Genomic DNA, 25690 nt, shown 5'->3' on the forward strand with positions numbered 1-25690 from the left:
ACAGGGCTGTTGTAGTAGTAGTAAAGGTAAAGGGACCCCTGACCGTTAGGTACAGTCGTGGACGACTCTGGGGTTGCGGTGCTCATCTCGCTTTATTGGCTGGCATACAGCTTCTGGGTCATGTGGCCAGCATGACTAAGCTGCTTCTGGTGAACCAGAGCAGCGCACGGAAACACCGTTAACCTTCCTGCCAGAGCGGTACCTATTTATCTACTTGCACTTGGATGTGCTTTCGAACTGCTAGGTTGGCAGGAGCTGGGACAGGATTTGAACCGCCGACCTTCTGATCAGCAAGCCCTGGGCTCTGTGGTAGTAGCAGTAATCCTACTGAACTCTATAGCAATTCTACAAAATACAGAATCGAAACCGCCACAGGGATAAAAGGGCGTTCAAAACAACGCCAGTAAGCAGGGTGGGGGGAAGGCCGCCTACTCTACATTTGCTATCTCTACGTTCAACTGCTGCTGCTTTTGGCGACGGAAGCCAAAAGTTGCGGCCTCTCTAGGCGCGCCGGAGGCTTCTCTCTGTACTCTGAGTCCGGACGGGTTGCGGGAGGAAAAAGGAGGGTAAAGGTCGCTCGGAGTAGTTAAGCAAGAGGCAGGGCAGGACGGGGCAGGACAGGCGAGCTCGCCTCCGGAGCAGCCATGGCGGAGAAGAAGGGGCCCTCCCAGGCGCCCATCAGCCCCCTGAAGAACTTCTTCGCAGGCGGCTTCGGGGGCGTCTGCTTGGTCTTCGTGGGACACCCGCTGGACACCATCAAGGTGAGGAGCGGGGCGAAGGAGAGGGACCTGGGGACTACAAGCCCCAGGGCGCACCGCGCGGGTTGAGGCTCGCGCGGGAGGGGAAACCCCGTGCCCTTGAACTACAACTCCCATCATCCTTGGCCGCTGGACGTCCTGGCTGGGAATGATGGGAGTTGTAGTCCATAAAAAACAACAACGTCTAGGGATGCAAGTTGGAGAAAGGCTCGGATAGACTGGTCCATGGACTACCACCCCCGGTATTGCACCCCCACCCCAAGGATGAATGGCATTTCGAATGGCGCGGGCTCAAAAGAACTCCAGCCCCCGTCATGCATCGCGCGAAGCAGAAGGGGGGGAAAGACTTGGAAGCAACTCCCAGCATGCACCGCGGAGAAGTTTCGAATTTCGCTCAGAGAGCCCTGCACTGATGTTACAGGGAGTTCTTAGGGGAATGTTGGATGTTGCAATGTGCTGGCTTTCGGGCTCGCCTCCTCGCAATGCAAAATTTATTTTTTAAATGTATGACTACTTTTTGTACCACCAAACAAGTCCTCTAAGCGGCTTACAAAACTCGTGCATTCAGTAACTAAAATGCAAAAGTACCTAAATAAAAAGTTATGAAAGCAACATGGACAGTATGAGCTGCTGCTGCTGCTGCTGACGTTTCCTAAAGTTCATAAAGTGTTAGAAGAGTAATGGAGCATTGCTGGTGTTGGGAACTGCAGTGGAAATGTTTGTGTTGCTGTGCCCTTTGCAAGGGGGAGGGAAGATGGGTCTTGGCCTCTGCTAGGAGTACCAGCTTAATTGCACACAGGTAGGGCCTTGTCTACATGCCAGTTGTAATGTTGCAAGCTGGTTATTTGTGATAGGACGGGTGGCAACGTTGTGAAAGCCTGAGTCATAAAAAGCGATAAAAATGGCAACTAGTAAAGATCTCTGGTCCATATTCATAGTTAATTTTCTTCCTCCCTCATTTAGGCTGCAGTTTTTCCCCCAATGACCTGGGAGTAAGTTCCAATGAATTCATGGGCCCTTACTTCCCAGCAGATACAGCATGAGTTTTTATTGTGCGTTTTGTATTCTCATTTTGTATTTTTATGTTGTAATATTTGGATAAAGAGTGGTATACAGATTCAATAGATAATAATAATACTGCTGAACACTGCAACTGTGAACTGGCAACAGCAACACCAGAGGTTAAGTGGTTGGGTTATGCAGACTGATCTTGAAAACTTTGCTATCTATTAATATACACACACACTGAATCTGCTTCGTGTGTGGTTCTGTTTCTGTTCACATGTTTATGTGTTAGTGTGTACATAATTTTATGGCAGATCAATAAAAATTAGTAAAAAATACCCTACCAACTGTTTTGCATGGCTCAACATAGCATTGCACTAAATAGGTAAAGGTACGGGCCGTACGGGCCAGTCTTGCCAGACTCTAGGGTTGTGCGCTCATCTCACTCTATAGGCCGGGAGCCAGCGCTGTCCGCAGACACTTCCGGGTCACGTGGCCAGCGTGACAAGCTGCATCTGGCGAGCCAGCGCAGCACACGGAATGCCATTTACCTTCCCGCTAGTAAGCGGTCCCTATTTATCTACTTGCACCCGGGGGTGCTTTCGAACTGCTAGGTGGGCAGGTGCTGGGACCGAACGACGGGAGCGCACCCCGCCGCGGGGATTCAAACCACCGACCATGCGTTCGGCAAGTCCTAGGTGCTGAGGTTTTACCCACAGCGCCACCCGCGTCCCTAGAGGTCTCTTAACCATGTAGCCTGGGTGCATGGGGCATATGGTGGAATTGTTTTGGGTCACAGAATCTTTCAGCTTGGTTCTAGTTATTTTCCAAACCATGGAAGTAGAACAAGATATACCTGTTCTCTGAAATGTGGTCATGGGTTATACCATGACCTGCCTTGGGAGGAGAAGCATTAGGGAGGCCAATCTTGATAAAGATATTTGTTGCCAGTCATTTTGCAAGCCCTTGGGATTTCTACACTAGAGGAGAGTTTGGTACAGGGTACTGAATGCAGCATCTTCTAAGAATTTTAGTTCACTTTCTTTTTTAAAGCAAAGTTCTAACCCTTACAGCTGTGAAAATAGCTTTTGAAAGTATATGACTAATGCTTGGTGACATCACAGAAACTGGGAGAGGGCAGCTGAAGACTAATATAATGGTTTGTGCAGGATTAAATCTGGAGATAAAGGTAAAGGGACCCCTGACCATTAGGTCCAGTCGTGGCCGACTCTGGGGTTGCGGCGCTCATCTCGCTTTATTGGCCGAGGGAGCCGGCATACAGCTTCCGGGTCATGTGGCCAGCATGACTAAATCGCTTCTGGCGAACCAGAGCAGCGCATGGAAACATCGTTTACCTTTCCGCCGGAGCGGTACCTATTTATCTACTTGCACTTTGACGTGCTTTCGAACTGCTAGGTTGGCAGGAGCAGGGACTGAGCAACGGGAGCTCACCCCGTCACAGGGATTCGAATCACCAACCTTCTGATCGGCACGTCCTAGGCTCTATGGTTTAACCCACAGCGCCACCTGCGTCCCACAAACCTGGAGATACCCAGGTTTAAATCCCCATTCAGCCATACAACCTTGCCTAATTGTTGTGAAGATACAATGGATGGGGCAGGGAAGAGCTGCACATACAGCCTTGAGGTCTCTAGAGGAGATAAATGTATGAGTGGTTAATAAGTAGGATTTTCAGGCTGTGCTCTCCATAGCTTCCCGGCATCCTTCCCCATGAGCTGTGTGCACAAAGCAAATATGTGCAAATGGGTTTTTCCAGCTTTTTTTAGTCCAGATTTGTGTTGACAGCAGAATTGTTATACAGTATATTTCTGCTTGCAATGTCACGATGTCTTCTCATCTACCAGTTTATAACGTTCTGTCTCTCCTCCTCGCAGGTTTGCAACCTGGATGAAACCTCTTTAATCCTGTTTTTGATAGTCCCGTTTCCAATGTATCTTATGTCTTAGTCGGATGAGTTGGAAGTTCTTGTGAAACCAAGGACAATGGACTTTGCCTTTGTATGCGCCCTCCTGCTAATCATTAGACCAGGAGATTCTAGCATACTGTTTTAAACAGGGCAGATATCAAAAGGAGCGTGGAGAACTTGCCCTTTGTATGCTGGCTTGGTCACACACAGAATTGAGACGAATGTGATCAGTGGAGGAGTTCTTGTACCCCAGAACTTCCACAAACTGAACTGATACATTGCCCTAGCCCAGGCAAAATCAAGAATTTTAATACAAAGGAAGCTTCATTATACTGAATCAGACCATTGGTAGCAGCTGTCCAGGGTTTCTGGCACGAGACTTTCTCTTTTTTTCAAAAAATATATGTATTAAATTTTTTAAAAAGAAATTTTTGTACATATAAAACATAATGATTTTAAACATTAAAATACCGAGTTCTTTCAAACCCTTTGACCACCTTCCCTCCTTCCATAGGTTCCTTCTTTAAGATTAAGTTTACTGCATCTTTTACCCTTATCTAGCTATTATATAACCATAATTATCATTAAAACGATCCCACATTACAAGTGTCCTTACATCCCTGCCAAAGATTTTACAGTGGTACCTCAGGTTAAGTACTTAATTCGTTCCGGAGGTCCATTCTTAACCTGAAACTGTTGTTATCCGGAAGCACCACTTTAGCTAATGGGGCCTCCTGCTGCTGCTGCGCCGCCGGAGCACGATTTCTGTTCTCATCCTGAAGCAAAGTTCTTAACCTGAAGCACTATTTCTGGGTTAGCGGAGTCTGTAACCTGAAACGTATGTAACCTGAATCGTATGTAAAGCGTATGTTTACAGTGGTCTTTTAAGTAAATTAGACCTTTCTGCTTCTTTAATTACCACAACATTATTTTCCCTGATTTGTTAGCAAATTCAAAGCTTTCCTGTTTTATCAATTTTATTTTCCACTCAACTTCCTGGTTTATTAGCATTGATAATTGGGTTTACAGAATCTTAACATGCTGCTTTATCAGTGCATTTGCAGGCTTCTTAATTAATTGCTTTTCTGGCACGAGTTTTTCTCCAGCCCTACCCAGAGATGCCAAGGATTAAACGTGGGGCCTTTTGCAATCAAAGCATTGAGCTGCAAGTCCTTTTGCTGAGAGTAGTGATTAGTAGTAGCACTGGAATTTGCCCAACATAACCTCGTCAGGTGGGTGGCGGATGAGTCTCAGGAACCCCAGTGCGGTTGGCCAGTGAAAGTGTAAAACCTCAGCTCTTGTTTTCTCAAGAAGTTTTTCTCTGGGGGGTTTCATTAATAATAATAATAATAATAATAATAATAATAATAATAATAATTTATTATTTGTACCCCGCCCATCCGCCCACAAAGACCAAAAATACACTAAAATGTCACACATTAAAAACATCCCTGAACAGGGCTGCCTTAAGATGTCTTCTGAATGTCAGGTAGTTGTTCATCGCTTTGACATCTGAGGGGAGGGCGTTCCACAGGGCGGGCGCCACTACCGAGAAGGCCCTCTGCCTGGTTCCCTGTAACTTGGCCTCTCGCAGTGAGGGAACCGCCAGAAGGCCCTCGGCGCTGGACCTCAGTGTCCGGGCAGAACGATGGGGGTGGAGACGCTCCTTCAACAGACGGGTCAAAAGTACAGTCATCCCTCATGTTACGGCCGCTTCAGGTTATGTGTTTTCGGGTTGCAGACCACGGGAAACCCGGAAGTACTGGAACGGGTTACTTCTGGGTTCGCCACATGCGCAGAAGCGCCAAATCGCTCCTGTGCAGACGCGGCACTTCAAGATGTGAATGTTGCGGGTTGCAGACGTGCCTCCGCCCGAGGTTCCACTGTAGTCAGGCATTTTAATGAGCTAATTTCTTACAATGGTTGCAAGGAACAGAAAGCATTGTGGGGATTCCAAAAACCAAGTTAAGGCAGCCTGGACGAGGATGTCAAGCTTGCCCATGACAACCCGAGGAAACTCAGCCAGATGGCCAGGGTATAAATAATAAAATTATTATTATCAGTGCTTTTCTTTTTCTTAAAAAAATGTTTAGGGGTACTCTCATTTTCCTACTCATATTGAAATACTGCCCCTCAATGAGGCCAAACTTAGATTCACAAATAATAATAATAATAATAAATTTTATTTATATCCCGCCCTCCCCAGCCGAAGCTGGGCTCAGGGCGGCTAACAACAATCAAAATAATCCAACATTCTAAAATCATTCATTATAAAATTAATTAAAATCAAATTGATGGCAACCATTAAGCAAAATTCTGTGCAGATTGCCAGAGGAGGGGGTCAGGCTGCGCCCTGACCAAAGGCCTGGTGGAACAGCTCTGTTTAGGGGTATGCGTACCCCCCAGAAAAAGGCCCTGATGATAATGATGAAGATGATTAATCTTCCTAGGGTCCTCAGCACTAACCCGCATCAGGTCAGGCTGGGAGACTCAGAACCTGTAGTGATTGTTGGTACAGTGGTACCTCGGGTTACATACGCTTCAGGTAACAGACTCCGCTAACCCAGAAATAGTACCTCAGGTTAAGAACTTTGCTTCAGGATGAGAACAGAAATCGTGCTCCAGCGGCGTGGCAGCAGCAGGAGGCCCCATTAGCTAAAGTGGTCTTCAGGTTAAGAACAGTTTCAGGTTAAGAACAGACCTCTGGAACGAATTAAGTACTTAACCCGAGGTACCGCTGTACAGCAGTGGAAATCCTAATTTGCCCTGATTACCCTGCATCAGACATTCAAAGATGGCGCTCATCTTGACAGGAAGCTGAGCGAGACAGATGGGAGTCTAGGTTCTCACTGACCATTGAGCCTGTTTTGGTATTGAACTGACTGCCCAAGTGAGCACAGCTGAGAAAGATCATCTCCTTCCAGCTCATCCCACCTTAGGACTCAGTAAAACAGAGCATGTTAGCCGCCTCATCCAGAAATAAATCTACATGAATCCTTAATCTCCCAGGTCTGAGTTTCAGGAGATTCTGCCCTTAGGCTCTGGCCCAACCTTGACAGAGGAAGGCTGTTACTTTTGCTTATTTTGTACGTTATCTCTGCAGCTCTTATTCGGCCATATAATTAGCCGAATGCCTGTCAGTCCCAATTTATTAGGCCTGCCACCCCTCAGTCCCATTACACAGCACTCTTATTTCATCAGGTTAGGGGTGGATTTGAAGATGGAAAACACGAGGATTGTGATGGGTTAGGAGAAAGGTGCTTGAGGGAATCGGAGCTTTGGGTGGGTGGCTAGCCGTCTCTATTAGAAACCAATTTCCTAATAAAAAGGGCCCAGTAATAAGAGAGAATGTTTGGATTCACTGCATTCCCTCCCCCCTTCAACTTGTTTTGCAGGTCAGGCTACAGACTCAACCGAAACCTTTGCCTGGACAGCCTCCACTCTACTCTGGGACCTTTGACTGCTTCAGAAAGACCCTCGTCGCTGAGGTATTGTGTCAGTTCAGTTGTGATGCCTGTCAGAAACATCCCTTGCTTCTCCAAATCAAATTGTGTCAGAATGATGTCTTGCTGAAGATGGAGAGCTTCTTGGGTTATCAGACCAAATGACTCATGCTCAAGTGACTCAGTGGGAAATTATTTTTGACAGGAGAACTAGTTAGCTATACTGTAAAGGTAAAAGGTAATTGTCCAACTCCTAAAGGTAAAGGTAAAGGTACCCCTGACAGACTCTAGGGTTGTGCGCCCATCTCACTCAAAGAGGCCGGGGGCCAGCGCTGTCCGAAGACACTTCCGGGTCACGTGGCCAGCGTGACATCGCTGCTCTGGCGAGCCAGAACCGCACACGGAAACGCCGTTTACCTTCCCGCTAGTAAGCGGTCCCTATTTATCTACTTGCACCCGGGAGTGCTTTCGAACTGCTAGGTTGGCAGGCGCTGGGACCGAACAACGGGAGCGCAGCCCGCCACGGGGATTCGAACTGCCGACCTTTCGATCGGCAAGCCCTAGGCGCTGAGGCCTTTACCCACAGCGCCACCCGCGTCCCTCTGTCCAACTCCTAAGCACATATAATTGTGAAGATGTGATACCTGACATTTGGGGGCTGTTTGCATAGTGGCCTGGTTTGCACTTCATGATAAGGTTTATTGTGTTGTGCCCAAACCATAGTGACCCTTAGGCTCCTCCCTGCTCCCCTTGTCTTCCGTGACTGGAACAAGGATTTTGCTTTTGGTAAAACACAACTTCCTCTTTTTGTCCAAACGGGGGATCATGGATTATGCTAACTCTGGTTTGATTAAACCAACCAGCTTCATAGCCTATGGATTTGGCTTGTTTTGAAACAGTAGTGTCCATCTACAATCCCAGGTTTGGCTGGAATGGGAAGTTATGGCTTCCTAAAAGTGAAATGAAATGCTCCTGAATGCTTCTTTCCAGCAACACAGAAGGTGGAAGGAGGAGTGCAGAAATCTAAAGCTCACTGCAGCTGGTGCACATCATGATAAACTATGGTTTATTTGATGTGTGAATATGGCTGCTACATTCAACACAATCTGTGTACACATAATGGTTATTCTGTAGCCATGTGTGGTTATTTATGTGTAATTTATACTAGTGCTTTTAGGGGCTTTCTGGATGATATCCCAGGATCCTTTTGCCATTCATTTACCTTAAAGAAAGCAGGGAAGAATATCGTAACCCTTACATTACTGCATTGTTATTAATTATAGTTCTGAAATCTATAGCTCCGTGCTCTACTTCCTCCTCTTCCCTCTTCCAATTTCTGCGGCAAATTTTCCCTTCTTTTCCCCTGTCCTCTTTAACAGTGGTTGAATGTTAAATCTGCACCACCTCTAGCCGTGGTTAATGCCAACTAGATTCCCTCTTAATCTGTTTCAAATCCTTGTTAAGATGGATGCCAAGTTCTGATTAAGACTGGGAATGGGAGAAGTTGTTTCTGCCAAACCTTGTTCTTAGGTCGCCATTGTGATTTGTTTGAGTGAAAGGAACCACCACCCCTGGCTCAGATATAGTGCGGTTTGTTCAGCCCAGGACAAAGCGGATGTAATCGGCTCATGCATGAAAAACCATGGTTTATGTCTTACCATGATGCGTGGACAGAGCCTCTGACACATTTCTTAAGAAAGTATGGCTGCAGATGAATTCGGCTTCTCTTCATCCTCACAATAACCCAGCAGCTACTTGTGCTGTCTTGAATAGGGTCTGCCGCTGATATCCGATGGTGAAATAGCATCGCCTGTGAAGTGCTGCAGAAAAGCTAAAGTAATCCGCTGCCTTGCTGTGTCTTGCAGGGAGTCCGTGGTTTGTACAAAGGGATGGCAGCTCCGATTGTTGGCGTGACCCCCATGTTTGCTGTGTGTTTCTTTGGATTTGGCTTGGGGAAAAAACTCCAGCAGAGGACACCCGATGACGTTCTGACGTGAGTGACTTCCGATAATCTAGCAACAGGCTGTCGAGGCATCCCAGGCTACTGTGACGTATACAGTTGCACATTCCGCCACTGCAGCCAAGAACCGTGTTATTTTTTCCCTCCCCGTTATAAATATACATAGGGTTTTTTGTGGTTTTTTTTGCGAAATGAATAAATCTGGCAAGCTTTAAGGCTCCTGGAAGCGTGGGATTGATTGCACCGGCTGAAAACAGACACTGTGTGGGCTGTTGCTGCATAGTTTCCTTCCCAGGCAAAACTTGCATCTATTTAGGAAGGATTATATTTTAGATTAGTGTGGTGTGTGTTACATAATGGCAGGCTCGTAACACCTCGTAATAGTGGGCCTGAGCACATAAACCCCATTTATATGCCGAGACGACTGTTTCACTGAGCCTACACTTGGTGATGTATATAACCCGACCTTCCCACGACGTATACATCTTTCTGGTACGCCCTCAGTTCTTCAAATAGCTAAGTGCATCCGGATCATGCTGGATTCCCAGAATTTGTCTCATACTTCAGCTCTTTGCAGACTTACGTAAGAACAGCCCTGCTAAAGGCCCACCTGGTCCAGCACCTGTTTCCCACAGTGGTCTGTCAGATGACCATGAGAAACCCACAAGCAGGATGTGAGGGCAGTTGCCCTCCTCTATAGTTGTTACCCAACGACTGGTCTTCTGACACAGGATCATTTGACCCTGGAGGTAACATCATGGCTTGTAGCCATTGGTAAATTTTCTCCTCCATGAGTTTGTCCAGTCCAGGGGTGGGGAACCTTTTGGGCCTGGTGGGCCAGATCTTTTCTCTCTCCCTGCTTCCCATGGGCCAGTTTTGATAGCTGGGTGCAGCTGCCCACCTGTTAATCCTCTGGTGTCATGATGATATCAGGTGATGGATAGGCAGGAGGTTCTAGCCTTCTGGGGAGCCAGTGCGGTGTTGTGGTTAAGAGCGGTATTCTCGTAATCTGGGGAACCGGGTTCGCTTCCCCGCTCCTCCACATGCAGCTGCTGGGTGACCTTGGGCTAGTCACACTTCTTTGAAGTCTCTCATCCTCACTCACCTCACAGAGTGTTTGTTGTGGGGGAGGAAGGGAAAGGAGATTGTGAGCCGCTTTGAGACTCCTTAGGATAGTGATAAAGCGGGATATCAAATCCAAACTCTTCCTCTTCTTCTTCATAGTGGACTCACAGGGGCGGGGGAAAGAGGTCTCCTTCACTAGCACATTCCCTGCAGGACTTAACCCCACCCAAATAATAATAATAATTTATTTATACCCTTGCCCATATTTATTTATACACTGCTTCAGGTTACGGACTCTGCTAAACCAGAAATAGTACCTCAGGTTAAGAACTTTGCTTCATGATGAGAACAGAAATCACACGGCGGTGCAGCAGCGGAAGGCCCCATTAGCTAAAGAGGTGCTTCAGGTTAAGAACAGTGTCAGGTTAAGAACGGACCTCCAGAACGAATTAAGTTCTTAACCTGAGGTACCACTGTATGTGATCTTGAGAGAGAAGATGTGACCATGATAGAGTCCCAAGGGCTGGACTGAGGCCTGCATGAGGCCTGCAGCTCCCCCACCCCTGCGTTAAAGTGGGAGAATATGCAAATATTGTTCCAAATTTGTAGCGATCTATCTGAATCTGCTGCTACTATGGTTCTGTAATGACTGCTCATGCTGCCTTTATATTTTTAATTGGCTTTTGTTATTTTTTAAAATTGTTGTTAGCTGCTCTGAGGTTCTTTCTGAAGCACCTGGTGAGATGTAAATTGGGGGGAGGGGGAATAAAGACGACGAAATTATCATTTAATTGCATGATTACATTTTGCTCAGAACGTTGGTTTTCTTGGCACATAATTGGAATTTTTAACGTTGACAGGGAACAGCCCTGATAATGTAGCCTTTTTAATCCATGGGTAGGAATAATTGTTGCACCCGAGCAGAGACAAAAGGAGCCAAACCACACCAAGGGGTTAATCCAGAGAAAGAGCGTTTTATTCTGCCATCCGGAAGGGCAGAGGCACCTGTGTGATTCAGTTCACAAAAGACAGGCCGCACCGAAAACATTTTACAAGCAGGTTTTATCCTTTTTCCAAACCCCTTTTCCCCTCTCCCCCTTCACACATTCTTACATAGAATGTTGCTTTTTTCGTTCCCTGGTTCTGTTCCCGGAAGTATGTTGCAAATCAATGTACCAGGACAAGATTGCTTAGATCTGGGAACCGAAAGGTTTTCTGTTCTCAGCTCTAGGTTTGTTACAGCGTTTTTGTTACAAAGAGGACTGCTTAGCTTGTGCTTTTTGTCTTAGAGGAAATTGCAGTTTTTAAAATGCGTACGCCGAGGCCTGGCTGGGGGGGGGGATTCACAAACAGTTTTTAGGGCTTTCTGGGGTAACCCTAACTGTACCCCTTCATTCCATACCTCTCAATTTTGGACAGCCTTTTTCTCAAAAAGGCTCGTCCCAGGAAGACACAGGCTGATATTCTCGGGTCAGAGCTATAATCTGGGGGCGAAGCATGCGAGAAATCATATTGCGTGTCATTGTATGCAAGCACTGCAGCAAGCAAGGTACAGAAAAGCAAAAAATTAGCAAAATGAAAAGTGGGCCAAGCAGCAGCAAAAACAGGCCTTTTACCCATCCTAGTTTTGGCAACCAGTCAAGCCATGACATGTCCCATCCCTCCCAAGTTTGGGTAGGAATATGGGCCACTGTTTCAAGTCCTGCTGCCAAATTGCGAATGGCCTCACCATGATCAGAGATGTTAAAGCAACAGGCCCCACCTGTGAGATTTAAGGCTGCACAAAAGCCGCCATGTTGCGCCAGGAGAAAGTCCAACGCTAATCGGACTGAGAGAAACGCATTGCGTGTCTCATCCAATTGCGTGGCAATTAGCCTAAGGGCCGTGGCTGTTGTGTTAGCAACAATCTCTACCACTGCCTGGAGTCTGATTTTAATCCATGGGTAGGAATAATTGTTGCACCCGAGCAGAGACAAAAGGAGCCAAACCACACCAAGGGGTTAATCCAGAGAAAGAGCGTTTTATTCTGCCATCCGGAAGGGCAGAGGCACCTGTGTGATTCAGTTCACAAAAGACAGGCCGCACCGAAAACATTTTACAAGCAGGTTTTATCCTTTTTCCAAACCCCTTTTCCCCTCTCCCCCTTCACACATTCTTACATAGAATGTTGCTTTTTTCGTTCCCTGGTTCTGTTCCCGGAAGTATGTTGCAAATCAATGTACCAGGACAAGATTGCTTAGATCTGGGAACCGAAAGGTTTTCTGTTCTCAGCTCTAGGTTTGTTACAGCGTTTTTGTTACAAAGAGGACTGCTTAGCTTGTGCTTTTTGTCTTAGAGGAAATTGCAGTTTTTAAAATGCGTACGCCGAGGCCTGGCTGGGGGGGGGATTCACAAACAGTTTTTAGGGCTTTCTGGGGTAACCCTAACTGTACCCCTTCAATAATATGCACAGGTATTTTTAATAGTTGGCTGGCATTTTTAGTTCTTTTGTTCTGGAAATGGAAGGGGCTTTGAAAGAGCAGAGTCTAAAATGTCGTGATGCTGAGCAGTTGTTGATTTAATACGGTGGCATGGCAAGGCCTAGTAAGGACTCAAGAACCCTACGGGTGGCTGACCAGTGGCCAAGCAGATGTCTCTGGGACGCACACAAGCCGGAGATGAGCACAGTAGCCCTCTCCCACTTCTGACCCCCAGCAACTGATGTTCAGAGGCCTACTGACGCTAATCCTGGAGGTTAGATACAGCCATCATGACCAGTAGTCTGATAAATTAATTTATTAGCCTTTACCCCCATTAACTGGTCTAATTCACTTTAAAAAACCATCCACGTTGGGAGTCATCACTACATCTCTCCCTGACTCTGTGTTTAGGAAAATGCAAATCCCGTGATTAATGTCCTTTCATCCCTATGCAGATACCCCCAGCTTTTTGCTGCAGGCATGCTTTCTGGGGTGTTCACCACCGTAATCATGGCTCCGGGAGAGAGAATCAAGTGCCTTTTACAGGTAAGAGGGGCTTCAGGAAGCCACCCAACCTTTTCAGGAAGCTTGTGTGGCCATTGCACCCTAGCAAAAGCTTTGCATCCTTATATTTCCTTCTTATCACTGGGTGTCCTCCTCTAGCCTGCAGTCTGAGCTTAGCAGGACACCATGTAAATATAAAGTTTTCTAAATGTTTTGGATGTTCCCCAGTCCACTTGTGTGTGTGTGTGTAAAAAGACATATGTGCGGAAGTGCGTATAGATATGAACGAGAGGGGATGCTAAAATTGCCAGGAAACTATGCCCTGCCTTTAACTACTAACCGTTGGCACATCACATTCCCACCAGCATTGTTTTCTTAATGATACTGCTCATATGAGTGCTACAAGTGGGGTGCAGTGACGAGTGCAGGAGCAGGAGGAGAGTGACGGGTGGAACAGAGGTCCAGTCATCTGGCCAGAGGCTTGTGCATCCTGCAATAGCTTGCAGGAGGTTCCTAGCATGTTTACGCTGAACTGGTTAGGACAGTGTTCTCCCAATAGGGTTGACGGGCCTGTTACAATATTTGCAAGGGTCCTCTACTTACTGCTGTCCTATTTGACACTGATACGTAATTCTCTCCTTGGTCCTCAGGCTTCAGCTTTGGCCTGTGGCCTTTCTTAAAGACGCAACCTGCCTCTGTGTCAGTGACAGCACTTTTTCAACTTTATTACAGCCCCCTTCCCCCCTGCTGGAGTTCCTTGCGGTGAAATTCTCTTACATCTGAACTCTCTTCTTGGAGAGGCAACAGTCAGGGAACTGCTGTGCACCCTGACACTTTCCTGGCTGTCAAGTAACACTCTCCAGAGGACTTCTCACTTCTGGTGGGCCCTATCTTGTAGACCAGAATAGTCTCTTCCCCTTCCCCCAAGATCAGTTTCCCTGGATCAGGGAGGGAAATGGGGGTAGCTCACACCAGGCATATCTGCTCTTGGCTTTCCAAGAGCCCTGGACCTCCAGACCTTATTGAAAGCTCCCCATAGTAACACGCCCATTATCCAGCCTGTGGTTATCTGAACATATTGAATGTGCAGGTTCATTTCTCATTCCCCTGCCTGTTTATTTCCATGTATACATCCGTTTACAGCTTGACTACCCCCCCAAGGCGAAGTCACTAAATGTTGCATTTGATTACTGTTTTGAATGATATGCTTTGCGGAAGTTTTTGCAGGCTCTTTTTGGACAAGGTAAGGAAATTAGATGTTAAAGAGCTGGAAGGGGAAGAAGGATACAGGCAGAGCAGCTGATAGTTTGTTCAATTTCAATTTGAGTGTGAATTTTTGAACAGAATGTTCACACCAGGCTTGCAGAAGCGACTCGTTAATTTGAGCAAGCTAAAATTAAGAGCAACCACAAGAAGTTTTGAAGTTGATTTTCATTCTGACTTTGTCTTATCCTTCCCGTTTGTGTATTTTTATGCAATTGTGATGGCCTATGGAATAAATATATGGAATAAATATTTACCGTATATCAAGTGGATTTCAATTTCTGCCACTTCAGTGCGCAGTCATCCCTTGACATCCTGTGGCTCACATCTCACAGTCGACTTCTGAGGAAGGAATCAAATTTGCAGAGCTGCCTTTCAGGAGTACTAGATTTAGGGACATTTGTGCAACCATGTAGTTATAGCTGATGAGAAAACCATTCTTTAATTCCCTTAGATCCAGGCGGCCTCTGGTGAAATTAAATATGGAGGCCCTTTGGACTGTGCCAAACAGCTTTATCGTGAGGCTGGCATTCGAGGTGTTTACAAAGGAACGGTGCTCACCCTCATGAGAGGTAATTGCTGGTCAAGCGCCCCTAAAGCCCTGTTTGTGGAATGTTGTAAATGTTATTTTTTTCTTAAAGTTTTGTTAAAATAATAATAAAAGTAGCTAGATTTTTAAAGGGGGAGAGGGGAGGTTGGGACCGAATGGCTCCTTTTGTAAATAATAATAATAAATAATAATTTATTATTTATACCTGCCCATCTGACTGAGTTTCCCCAGCCACTCTGGGCAGCTTCCAATCAAGTGTTAAAAACAATGCAGCATTAAATATTAAAAACTTCCCTGAAGTTTTCAGATGCCTTTGAAAAATAAGATAGCTGCTTATTTCCTTGACATCTAATAGGAGGGCGTTCCACAGGGCGGGCGCCACTACCGAGAAGGCCCTCTGCCTGGTTTATAATCTGATTTATAATCACAGATTTTATTGTCTTTCCATCCTCTCCCCACCCCTTCTCCCCAGCTCTGCCCCTGTCTCAATCAAGGAGTCAAGCCCCTTTTGTTCTGCTTTGGGGCCTGGCGGAATGTTCTGTGCCATTTCCTTCCTTGCAGAACGTTCCTTGCAAGTCAGGCCCCAGTTGCGCCTCTGGTTTCTCTAAGTCTGAATTTGTGTTTGTTTTACCAGATGTTCCAGCCAGTGGGATGTACTTCATGACCTATGAGTGGCTTAAATATATTCTGACACCTGAAGGGCAGAGGTGAGTAAAACCCTACGTTTCCCACCAGTACATCTAAGAAATTCTTCCTGAGGCTGAGTAAGGATAATCTTGTGTGCTTAATTATCAAAAACACCAGTGACAAGTGTTTCCAGGGAAATACTCAAATTCTTGGTTATGTGTTCTTTAGTTTTGTTGCATTTGTTTACAGGAAAGCCATTTTTTTTAAAAAAATGCACTACTGCTAATAAGAAGATTACATTTCTATCAAGGATTTGAAGTGATCAAAGCCCTTAACATGTTCTGTTACAGTAAACTTTACTGTAAAGTAAGCCTAAGTGGCTTTGTCGTCGTATGTGCCTTGTAGTATGACACAGGGGCAGAGTGCAGGAATCCACATAATAATTATGACAGAACGTCTTTCTCTGACCTGAGTTGTAGCAGGAAACTTTCCCTTTTTTCAGTGCACTGCAGGAACTCAACAACAAAAGCAGCTTGCTGGGTGGAGCAGAGCTGTGATACTGCAGGGGGTGAAGCAGTGGGGAGCCTGGTGCGGTGCAGCTGCACCAACGGAAAAGTCCGAATTGGCCCTGCTGGTGCCCTTGCACTGTGCCAACTTCCCCGCCTCCTGTCCCCTCTGCCTTGGTGTCTGTTGCATTTCTGGTCCCAAGAAGTTGTGATCTTCATAAATAGGAACTGAAAAGAAAAGTAGGTCTTGTGGCACCCTGAAGTCTACGGTTTGCACTTTCAGGGGTTACAGATATGTGAAATGTTGCCCTCGGAATGCAGAAACATAGAACAACCACCACCCTGTGAACAGTAGTGTCAAATAATGATAAAATGCAATAAATAAATAAATCTTTGCCAATGCAGATAAAGCTTAAATTTATGCAGAATAAGCACCTTGTGATCATTCACAACAGAAGTAATTGGTGATGGAAGACACTGAAGAATCTCTCTCTCTCTCTCTCTTTCTCCCTTCCTCTTTTTAATCTTTTCTGCAGTGTCCGTGACCTCAGTGTACCCAGGATTCTGTTTGCAGGTGGCATGGCAGGGATTTTTAACTGGGCTGTTGCGATCCCTCCAGATGTGTTGAAGTCTCGTTTCCAGACGGGTGAGTCAGCTTGGTCTCTAACCTAAAGGTGGGCTCTTGGGAGATTGCTGTTTTTGTCTTCCATTACTTTTTGAAATGCATGATTCAAAGAGATCCACTCCTTCCCCCTGTCAGAATTGTTTTGGGCAGGTGGCTGCCTGAGAATGAAGCAGGGAAACCAAATTGGAACAATGAGCGCTCAGTAAAATTGTGTGCATCTTGAGTGACTCATTGCTAATTTCACCTTAGAGTAATTAGAGAAAACATGGAGGTGTGGCTAACACTATCCATGGCTCTCCCGACCCTGAGAGCCAGTGTGGTGTAGTGGTTAAGAGCGATAGACTCATAATCTGGGGAACCGGGTTCGCGTCTCCACTCCTCCACATGCAGCTGCTGGGTGACCTTGGGCTAGTCACACTTCTTTGAAGTCTCTCAGCCCCACTCACCTCACAGCGTTTTTGTTGTGGGGGAGGAAAGGAAAGGAGAATGTTAGCCGCTTTGAGACTCCCTAGGGTAGTGATAAAGCGGGATATCAAATCCAAACTCTTCTTCTTCTTCTCAGTTCCACTGTAGTTCCCCAATATTCTTAGGATAAGAATGCACATTGAAGGATTAGCTCTTTCAGGTATCATTTGCACATTGTCTTCTTCAGTGAGTTCCTCTGAGCATCATTCCTGGGCAACAGCCCGTGCCACACTCTCTGGTTTAATCCGGAGCTTGATGAGACATTTGCATCTTTCTTCACTGTGCAATGACTGCCCTTTCCCACTGTGGCCATTGGGGTGCTGGTGCGGCACAAATTCTCACTTTTCTCCCCTCCTAATTGTTGGCTTTGCAGCTGCAACTCTATTCACTATGGGAATTGGAACCAAAATGGGGTATGGTCCCATTTTGCAGCCTCCTCGAGGCTTTCTGTTAAGTTTTTTCCAGAGGAAACTTTTGTGCTGGCTTTCTGGTGAGGCAAATACAGTGGTGCCTCGCAAGACAAAAAGAATCCGTTCCGCGAGTCTCTTCGTCTAGCGGTTTTTTCGTCTTGCGAAGCAAGCCCATTAGCGGATTAGCGCGATTAGCGGTTTAGCGGCTATTAGCAGCTTATAGCGGCTATTAAAGGCTTAAGGGATTAGTGGATTAGCTGCTCAAAGGCTATTAGCAGCTTCGTGCCTTAGAAAAAGGGGGTGGGGAGCGGAAAAAAACCCCCAGGAATCGCAAGACATTTTCGTCCCATAGCAAATTCGTCCTGTGAAGCACCTTCAAAACGGAAAACCCTTTCGTCTAGCGGGTTTTCCGTCTTGCGAGGCATTTGTCTTGCGGGGCACCACTGTAGCTGCTTGCCTGGTCATCTGTGGTGAATATAATTGCCCGCAAACAAAGAGCAGGGATCCAAAGAGAGGGGAACCTGTGGCACTTTGGGGACTACAGCTCCCATCAGCCCCAGCCAGTGTGGTTTCTGGGAGTTGTAGTGCTGCATCACGCAAGTTTCCCCATCCCTGTTTGATAAAGGAAGTTGATATTTTCAGGCCATTGGTATGCCTCTAATGATTTCTCATTAGATTGGGTTAGTCAGTGGGACAGGTGGGAAGTGGGCCAGAATGTTCCTGGACTCCTTTGTAAAGCTGGTTCAGCATCTTCACAGCAGCCATGCCTTCTCAACAAGCCATTCAGATAAGTTCTGAAAGTTTTGCCTGCCTGAGCCTCTCTGTCACAGTGTGGCTTGTATAGTGGATCTGGCAAGTTACTCGCCCTTGAGTGAGTGGCAAGTGGTTAATTTCAAGGCTGATTTCAAGGAACAGCTCCCTTTCTCTCCACCCCACAAGGCAAGGACATTGTCGCTCGCATCACGGTCTCTAATGAGAGATGGGGAACCTTTAGATGTTGAGTTGCTAGATTACAGCTTCCGTCATTCCTGGCCATGCTGGAGGAGCCAGGTTCCCTAACCCTCAACTCCATGCAGTACTTATCACTGCAGAAAATGTGCTCCCACAGCAGTAGTTACCATTTGAGGGTGTGCAGAAATCAGAGAGAGTGCTTGCTGGGCAAACAGGGAGGAAGGTGGAGCACAAGGCTGCCTTAGCAGGCCAGGGCTTCTCAGTGACTGGGGCTCATGAGATGACTTAAACCATAACGTGCATGCTTTTACCTTTCTCAACAGCTCCTCCGGGCAAGTATCCCAATGGCTTCAGAGACGTTTTGCGGGAGCTGATTCGAGAGGAAGGAGTGGCGTCACTCTACAAGGGATTTACCGCTGTGATGATCAGGGCTTTCCCAGCCAACGCAGTAAGTGAACAGTGGGCTCATCGGCAGATGGTAGGTTTTTTTTTTTAGTCCTGTTTCCATTTGGATCATTTCATTCTTTTCTGTGTGTTTTCCTCCAGGCCTGCTTCCTTGGTTTTGAAGTCGCCATGAAGTTCCTTAACTGGCTTGCCCCAAGTCTATGAAGACCGGAAGGACGTGGCCCTAAGGGAACCTGAGGACAAGAGGAAGGAGGCAATCACATTAGAAGAGCAAAATGGAACGATGAAGCAAAATAAGCTGTATAAATGACTTATTTTTTTAATAACTGGTTTTTGCCTTACTCGCTCCCTCTGGAGGAGGCTGTTGTTGCCATTCGGAATCTCGAGCCAATTCTCATCCCCGTTGGGAGTTTGAGATGCATACCTGCCTTCTGAACCCAAAGTTACCATAGGGGTAAAGCTGCTCGTAGAAAACCTTACTGCTATTAATAGGTGTCAAATTTCTTCTTATTTGCCTCTTTTGGAAATAAAGAAGGAATATTTTAATTTCCCATTTTTTGATCTTAGTAAAGAACTGCGTGGATGGTGGCGATAGTACCAGGTGGAGGGTGGGGTTGGAGATCTAGCCACTGTGCATTTTATTCTCAGGATAAACTTCACACTTAAGTGCATGCAAGCACGTAAGAAGATTGTTTAGCTTTGGTTTACAGACACTACACAGTCTGCCACTAAAGTTCCTGTGTAAGCAGCATGGAAATGAATGAGGCTTGCACATGAACACAGATGTTACTTCAGCAGTCCCAGGAACTTCAGTGGGGCTTGTGCATTACTTAGTCATGGCAGGTACTGGTTTTAAGTCTCTTGTTTGTTACCTTGAGGTGTATGACCCACACTGTGGCGCGGCATGCTGGTTTGAACTAGTTGACACACTGAAAGCTCAAGAACTGGACGCAACAGATATAAAATTAACAGAGCATCAGAATCTTGTATGAATGTCTAATAAACTCAAACTGATAAATTACAGGTATAAGGGAGTAATCTCCAGGTTTCTTCAGAGATCCTGTCACAGTCAGCACAGAAACACAGGCGTTTCAAGCCCCCTTTCCCCCTAAAATACTCTTTCAATAGGTGCTTTCTGGTAACCGGTGATACCAGCTTCACAACTGCCAACCTCATGGTTATATCTGAGGTGCCAAATGATGAATTCTGGTACATATGGTACCTGTGCTTGTATTGTGGTGGTTTCAAAGTCAAGAGAGGTTTTAAAACTGGAAGTTGAAAGAGCCCGAAATAGGACAACTTCAGAGTGACTGTTTCCACTGCCGTTTTTCCTCAAGAGGACTTTATTGCATGCCTGGTGTGTTTTAGCTGAAGCACATCCCATGCTCAGGCAGTAAAGGCAGGACTATTGATCTGTAAAGTGTTTCAGTGGGATAAAATTATCCTGTTCAGGACTATACATTTGCTGAGTCTCAGCCGGAATTTGGTCTTGGTGGTTCTTGTTTACTTTCCGTTTTGGAGTTACTACACCATTGGCAGAGATGTGTCTTCCTTTTCATAGATATCAGCCAGGCTATTTTAAAAATAGCCTCTGCCATCATGAGCACCAGAGTCTTGTTCTAAGGGCTGAGATTCTTTTGGAATGCAAATCCTATGCTAGCTTCTCCAGGGAACCCCAAAAGGCTGCTCGTGTTCTCTTGGTGTATAGTTTTGTATCTGTTGCTGTCTGTGAGAATCTGTTGTTAAACACACAAATTGAACTTTAACTCTGCTGGGACTGAAGGTCTCCCTCAGGACAGTTGAGATCCTGCTTTAACTAAAAATTGGCTGTCTGGCTGTCAGTCGTTCTGCTCATTTCTCATTGCGTCTTGTATATTTGAGGCATTCCAAAGAGAAATCCTCTCTCTGGAATATACTCCTCTACCAAAGTAAGATAATTAAGCCTGCACAAGCTGCCTATGAGCTTTTGAAAAAGTAACTGCTCCCTTAAAAAAATAAAGATCATGTGCATAGTTTCATGATGGTGGTTTCATCTCATGTAAAACATTAATAAATTACTTCATGATGCCTATCATTAACACATTAAGCTGGTCATTTCCTTCGTATCTAAGACAAAGGATTGCTTTCCTTTGCAGTATATTGCATCATTCAGTGCTTAGGTCATCTGGTTAAATATTAGTAATTCATTGTCCCCGGAACAGTACTTTTCGGGGGGTGGGGGCTTTAAGGGGCGAGTTTTCTCAGAACATTTGCAAAACGCAACCCCTCTTCAGGGTTGCTAGTCCTTGAACCAGCCTTACTAATTAAAACAATACATGGCCATCTGTTGTGGATGGTTTAGCTGAGATTCCTGCCTTGCAAGGGGGTTGGACTAGATGACCCTTGGGTCCCTTCCAACTTTACCATTTTATGATTCTGTGCCCTGCTGCATCAAACCAAAGCTCCAACTAAAGCAGGCTTCAGGGTTGAGGAAGCCCTGTTCAAAATGCTCCCTGGCAGGCCTTAATGCACTTACCGGTAACCTTGCAGCAGCAGGAAACAACTGCAGACATCGAGAGCTGAGCTGCCATTTGAATTTTCTACTAGCGCTGTTGCTCTGGAATATGGCATTGAAGGGATTAAAATGGCTGCTTGGAGCACCAGGAGGATTTTCTTTTTAATGTGGGATTAGAGCAGGCATTGGTTGTGGGCCTTGATGGCAAGCCATGGCCCTGGCACACCTGCCCAAGGATGCTAGGTGTTGACACCAGCCTTGCTATTGACAGCAAGCACTCAGTCACAGTTTCCTGCAAGCTCCCAAGCAGAACATGAAGGCAACATTGTTTGTCCTGAATCTACTGCCAGTCAACCACATTGAGTGACCCTAAATTCCTAGGATTACAAGTGATGGTGGTGGGAAGGATTCTCTCACTCTACTCCATTCATAATCTTCATTAAGTTTCTTCCCCGCCCCCCCCCCCCAAAAATGGAAAGCCCCAAATGTTTATAGTGAAGCTTTTCATTTCCATTGATAATTTTAGTTTATTTTTTCCGGCTCTGTGCTCGTTTCAAGTTGGGTGACCAGTATCGTATACCAAAAGTGCCTAACCTGTCGCCTTCCATATGTTGCTGAACCAGAACTCCCATTATGCCTGGACTCTCATCTTGGCTGGGGCTGATAAGAATTGGGAGTTTAATGACAAGTGTAAAGCCACCCCTTGCTGTATAAGGTGCTTCAAATGTAGCCATGCTATAGATTTATTATACGGTGGCATAATGGTGCTTGCTGTTTTATTTTCTCTCTCTCCTGGCATTTAATATGCTCCCCACCCTTATGGTTTTAAAGAACTGTCCACTGTGACAACAGATCATTCTGATCCCATCATTTTGTATGTAGTATTAGTCTAATAGCCATTTCTAGAATTCTGGAAAAGGAAGTGGGAAGCACATCAACCAGAAAGGCATGTAAATTAACCAACTGTGCATAATTAGCTCCCGATAACAGGTTGTCTAGTGCTAACCTCCAGCCCTCTCTCTAAATAGTCTGCTGTTGTCGCCTCACTCACTTTATGGCAGAGCTGTTGGTGTCGCACTCTGGGTGAATGAATGAATATAAAACTTCTGTTTTGATGAAATTAACCCATTAAGGCTTCATTCATTACAATTACATCCATTTCTTACATGCCATTTTAGTAACTCCGTACTAGTTCACCACTGCGGGCGGGTGGAGAAATAAACAGTTTGCAGTACAGGCATACTGTTAACTGGTTTGCACCTGTTAATAAGGTTTTTGTGCCTGTTAGTACAGTCTCTTAAGACGTGCTCGAAATCATTTGCAAGCTTGGACAGCAGGACCTCTCTCCAAATGTCTAATAGAAATTATGGTTTCTTGGTTCAGTCTTCTTGTTTTGCTGAAATTGTAGTCTTTCCTTAATGCTGCAGTTGAGAAAGGAATTGTAAAGGATATGAACAAATGCATTGGAATTGACATTACAGTTTAATTTTCATATCCACCAGTCAAATTATGTTTCCCCCCCCTTAAATGCAACTTTAAAACTACAGAGTTTGCTTTCAGAAGACTTGGTGATGGCCACCAAACTGGATGGCTTTAAATGGGGTTTTGACAAATTCATGGAGAATAAGGCTGCCAATGGCTACTAGCCAGAATGGCTATTGTACTCTTTCCAGGGTTACAGGCAGTGTGTTCTTGTACAGCAGTTGCCAGGGAACAACAGTAGGAGAGAACTATTGCACTCCTGTCCTGCCTGGGGTTTTCTCAGAAGCATATAGCTGGTCACTGTAGGAACAGTATTTTGGACAAGATAGGACTTTAGCCAGATCCACCAGGGTTCTTCCTATAGTCATATGTTCATACTAAAATTGGAGATGGATGAAAGTGATTTTCAATGAGGAAAGTACAGAATGAAAGTACAAATCGCATAGAGATTCCTTTCCTTTTTAAAAACCTTGCCTCTGGTGGAGAAGTTGTGAGATGCAACTGAGAAACAAAGATGAAGGTAAGCTTTACCTGGCTGGTTTCTGCCTGCGGCTCTGCCAGGAAACATGGTGCTGCTCCTATTTTTGCATGTGGGAGGAGCAAATGCCTTCTGAGAACAAGGTCCTGTTTCCACGCTGTAAACATTTTGTTCCTTCAGACTGCCAGGCAGAGTTAAAACAAGGTACTGTCTGCAGTCTTGCCGGCTCAGCGATGTGATGTGCAGAGCCTGAGGGACATGTGTTCTGGGTTTCGGCTGCTCTGTTCAACGGATGCCCAAGACCCCAAGCGCCATTTATGATGCATCATCTGCCAGTAAGCATTAGGATGCCCGCATAGCAGGCTCACAAAAGTCCATAATAAGATTGTGGCCCTGATGGCTGAAGTCCCAGCACCATTAGCGAGCACTGTGCTGTGCGGCAGACAGCTGCCACAAAGGAAAAACGCTGGTAGAGCAGCCCTAGATGATAAAACAAGGAAAGACCAGGGCAGTCACTTAGCCCACATTTCTGTAGCATGGATGTGAATAATTTAAAGCACCTCACACCATCTGGTTCCTCCAGTCAGGTGTGATTGCGCATTCATTACATCTAGTTTATTTCCTCCCAGGTCACTGAGAACTCGGCTGAGCCCAAGTAGGTCAGTGATACAGATGGAATGGTTTGCAAAGGCCTGCTCTTTCCACTCAGACGTGTATTACATCATCCATAGCCTCTGGGAAATTTGCTCTCCAGTGCAGTTGTTCGTTCCAGACCTTGAGAAAGATTCCGGTAGCTCAAAAGATTTGCAGAGTTTTCTTTCCACCAAATGCTGCTTCCACACGCAATTTCAAAGGGCGGGAGGGGAGAGTGAAGGGCTCACAGACATCCTTGACTTGGGAAGCAAAGTACCTAGCTATCATCTTGTGCTGGAAATCCCATCCACCTTTGCTACTTCTAGAACCCCCCTGAAGAACAGAATTAGCCCATGCTCACTCTTAGGGAGGAAAGAGACAATTTCCGTGTGCCACGACTATTCAGCTGGTTGTCACCAAGGTAACAACAACCAAAAAAACCAAACCCATCCACAGGGAAGCCGAGACAAGTTGCATGGCAACACGATGTACTTGACTATTTGCTGCTACAGTCAATTGAATAAGTGTCTGCTGGGATCTTTCGGTTCTATATTGGAATGTGGGGTGGAGAAAAACGAGAGGTAGCGCCAGTCTGGAAAAATGTGGTGAGGACTTGTGTTCATAGGACTTTAATGACAAGGAAGTCACCCAGAGTTCAGAACGATCCAATTGGCTATTCAGATTTCAGCTTTCTTGTTATTCACCTATCTCCACTAAACATCTGTGGATCAGCTGCATGCACAAAAGTGTATATTACAAGAAAGTGCACAGAAAAAAATGTGTATATTGGTATATTGTGGAAACAATGAAAAAGTGTATTTGGGAGTTTCCTTGCAGAAAGGCATTTATGAAGAAAAAAAATGTGTAGGCCTGTATTAGGAGAAAGGTGCCTGCAAACACGTACAAATTTGAACTGATGTGAAGATGTGGGAAACTGAATTTAATCTTAGCAAAATGAGAGAGAGAGAGAAAATTGTCCATCCCTAGTGTAAGGTCTAACTAGTATCTAGTTTGGCTTTAATCTTAAATAAAACAGGAAAAGCTTGCTTAAGGAAAGACTGGGGCAGGACAGATTGAAGGTGTTGCGAAATGCTTCTCCAAACAACCAAGCCTACGTCAGAGGACACTGTAGTTAGACCGGTATATATTCTGAGTGGCAGAAAGGAAAACAACCCCCCTAATGCACAAAGTAGATTGGGACATGTATTAGGTTCAGCCATTATGCAATCCATTACCAGGCATGTCCAACTCCCAAGAGACTGTGATCTACTCCCAGTATAAGAAAACTGGCAGTGATCTACCCATTGTCATTGGGGGGGGGGAGGAGCATGCATGAGGTGGGTGGATTGCCCAGAGTTGTTAAGCTTTTTGGGGAGAGGATTGCACAGAGTTTTTTAGCTTTCCCCCCATAACTTTTTGTACATGATAAGGATCCCGTGATCTACCAGGATCAGCCGGAGATCTACCGGTAGATCGCGATCTACTGGTTGGACATCCCTGCATTAGTACATGGGTAAGGAACCTCCTGCCCACAGGCTAATTTTGGCTACCAGAGGTTCCAATTTGGCCCATTAGGCCATTTCCCCCAACACCAGGCCCACCTGCCAATCAGCTGATAATACTCCAATGGGCAGGTGACGTCAACTAATGGGCAAGGCGGGAATAATTTTTGTGTTGATT

The 25690-nt window shown here is 45.7% G+C and overlaps 1 protein-coding gene across 2 annotated transcripts; it reads left to right on the top strand.

Moving 5' to 3' along the window:
* Positions 1-470: 470 nt before the first annotated feature.
* SLC25A20 (solute carrier family 25 member 20) lies at positions 471-20941 on the top strand. 2 transcript variants are annotated; one of them, XR_014507634.1, is made up of 10 exons: positions 530-761; positions 7086-7178; positions 8999-9126; positions 13073-13163; positions 14839-14956; positions 15569-15641; positions 16604-17006; positions 17255-17664; positions 18017-18966; positions 19065-20941. XR_014507634.1 is itself a non-coding variant. In XM_083426558.1 (9 exons), the coding sequence occupies exons 1-9, from the start codon at positions 645-647 to the stop codon at positions 19125-19127; spliced, it is 918 nt and encodes a 305-aa protein (XP_083282684.1). In that variant the 5' UTR covers positions 471-644; the 3' UTR covers positions 19128-20941. The 2 variants fall into 2 exon arrangements, 1 of the variants encoding a protein (XP_083282684.1); XM_083426558.1 differs by lacking the exon at positions 17255-17664 and having other exon boundaries at positions 471-761; positions 16604-16713; positions 18842-18966.
* Positions 20942-25690: the final 4749 nt, after the last annotated feature.

The sequence above is a fragment of the Podarcis tiliguerta genome, assembly GCF_965153285.1.
Source record: "Podarcis tiliguerta genome assembly, chromosome: 2".
Classification (NCBI taxonomy): Eukaryota; Metazoa; Chordata; class Lepidosauria; order Squamata; family Lacertidae; genus Podarcis; species Podarcis tiliguerta.

Bases quoted from the DNA above. Each gene is read 5' to 3' on its own strand.
- SLC25A20 (XM_083426558.1), top strand. From the start codon at position 645: ATGGCGGAGAAGAAGGGGCCCTCCCAGGCGCCCATCAGCCCCCTGAAG. The intron at 7,179-8,998 runs GTATTGTGTCAG...TGTGTCTTGCAG, and splicing joins GAAAGACCCTCGTCGCTGAG to GGAGTCCGTGGTTTGTACAA. The intron at 9,127-13,072 runs GTGAGTGACTTC...ATCCCTATGCAG, and splicing joins ACACCCGATGACGTTCTGAC to ATACCCCCAGCTTTTTGCTG.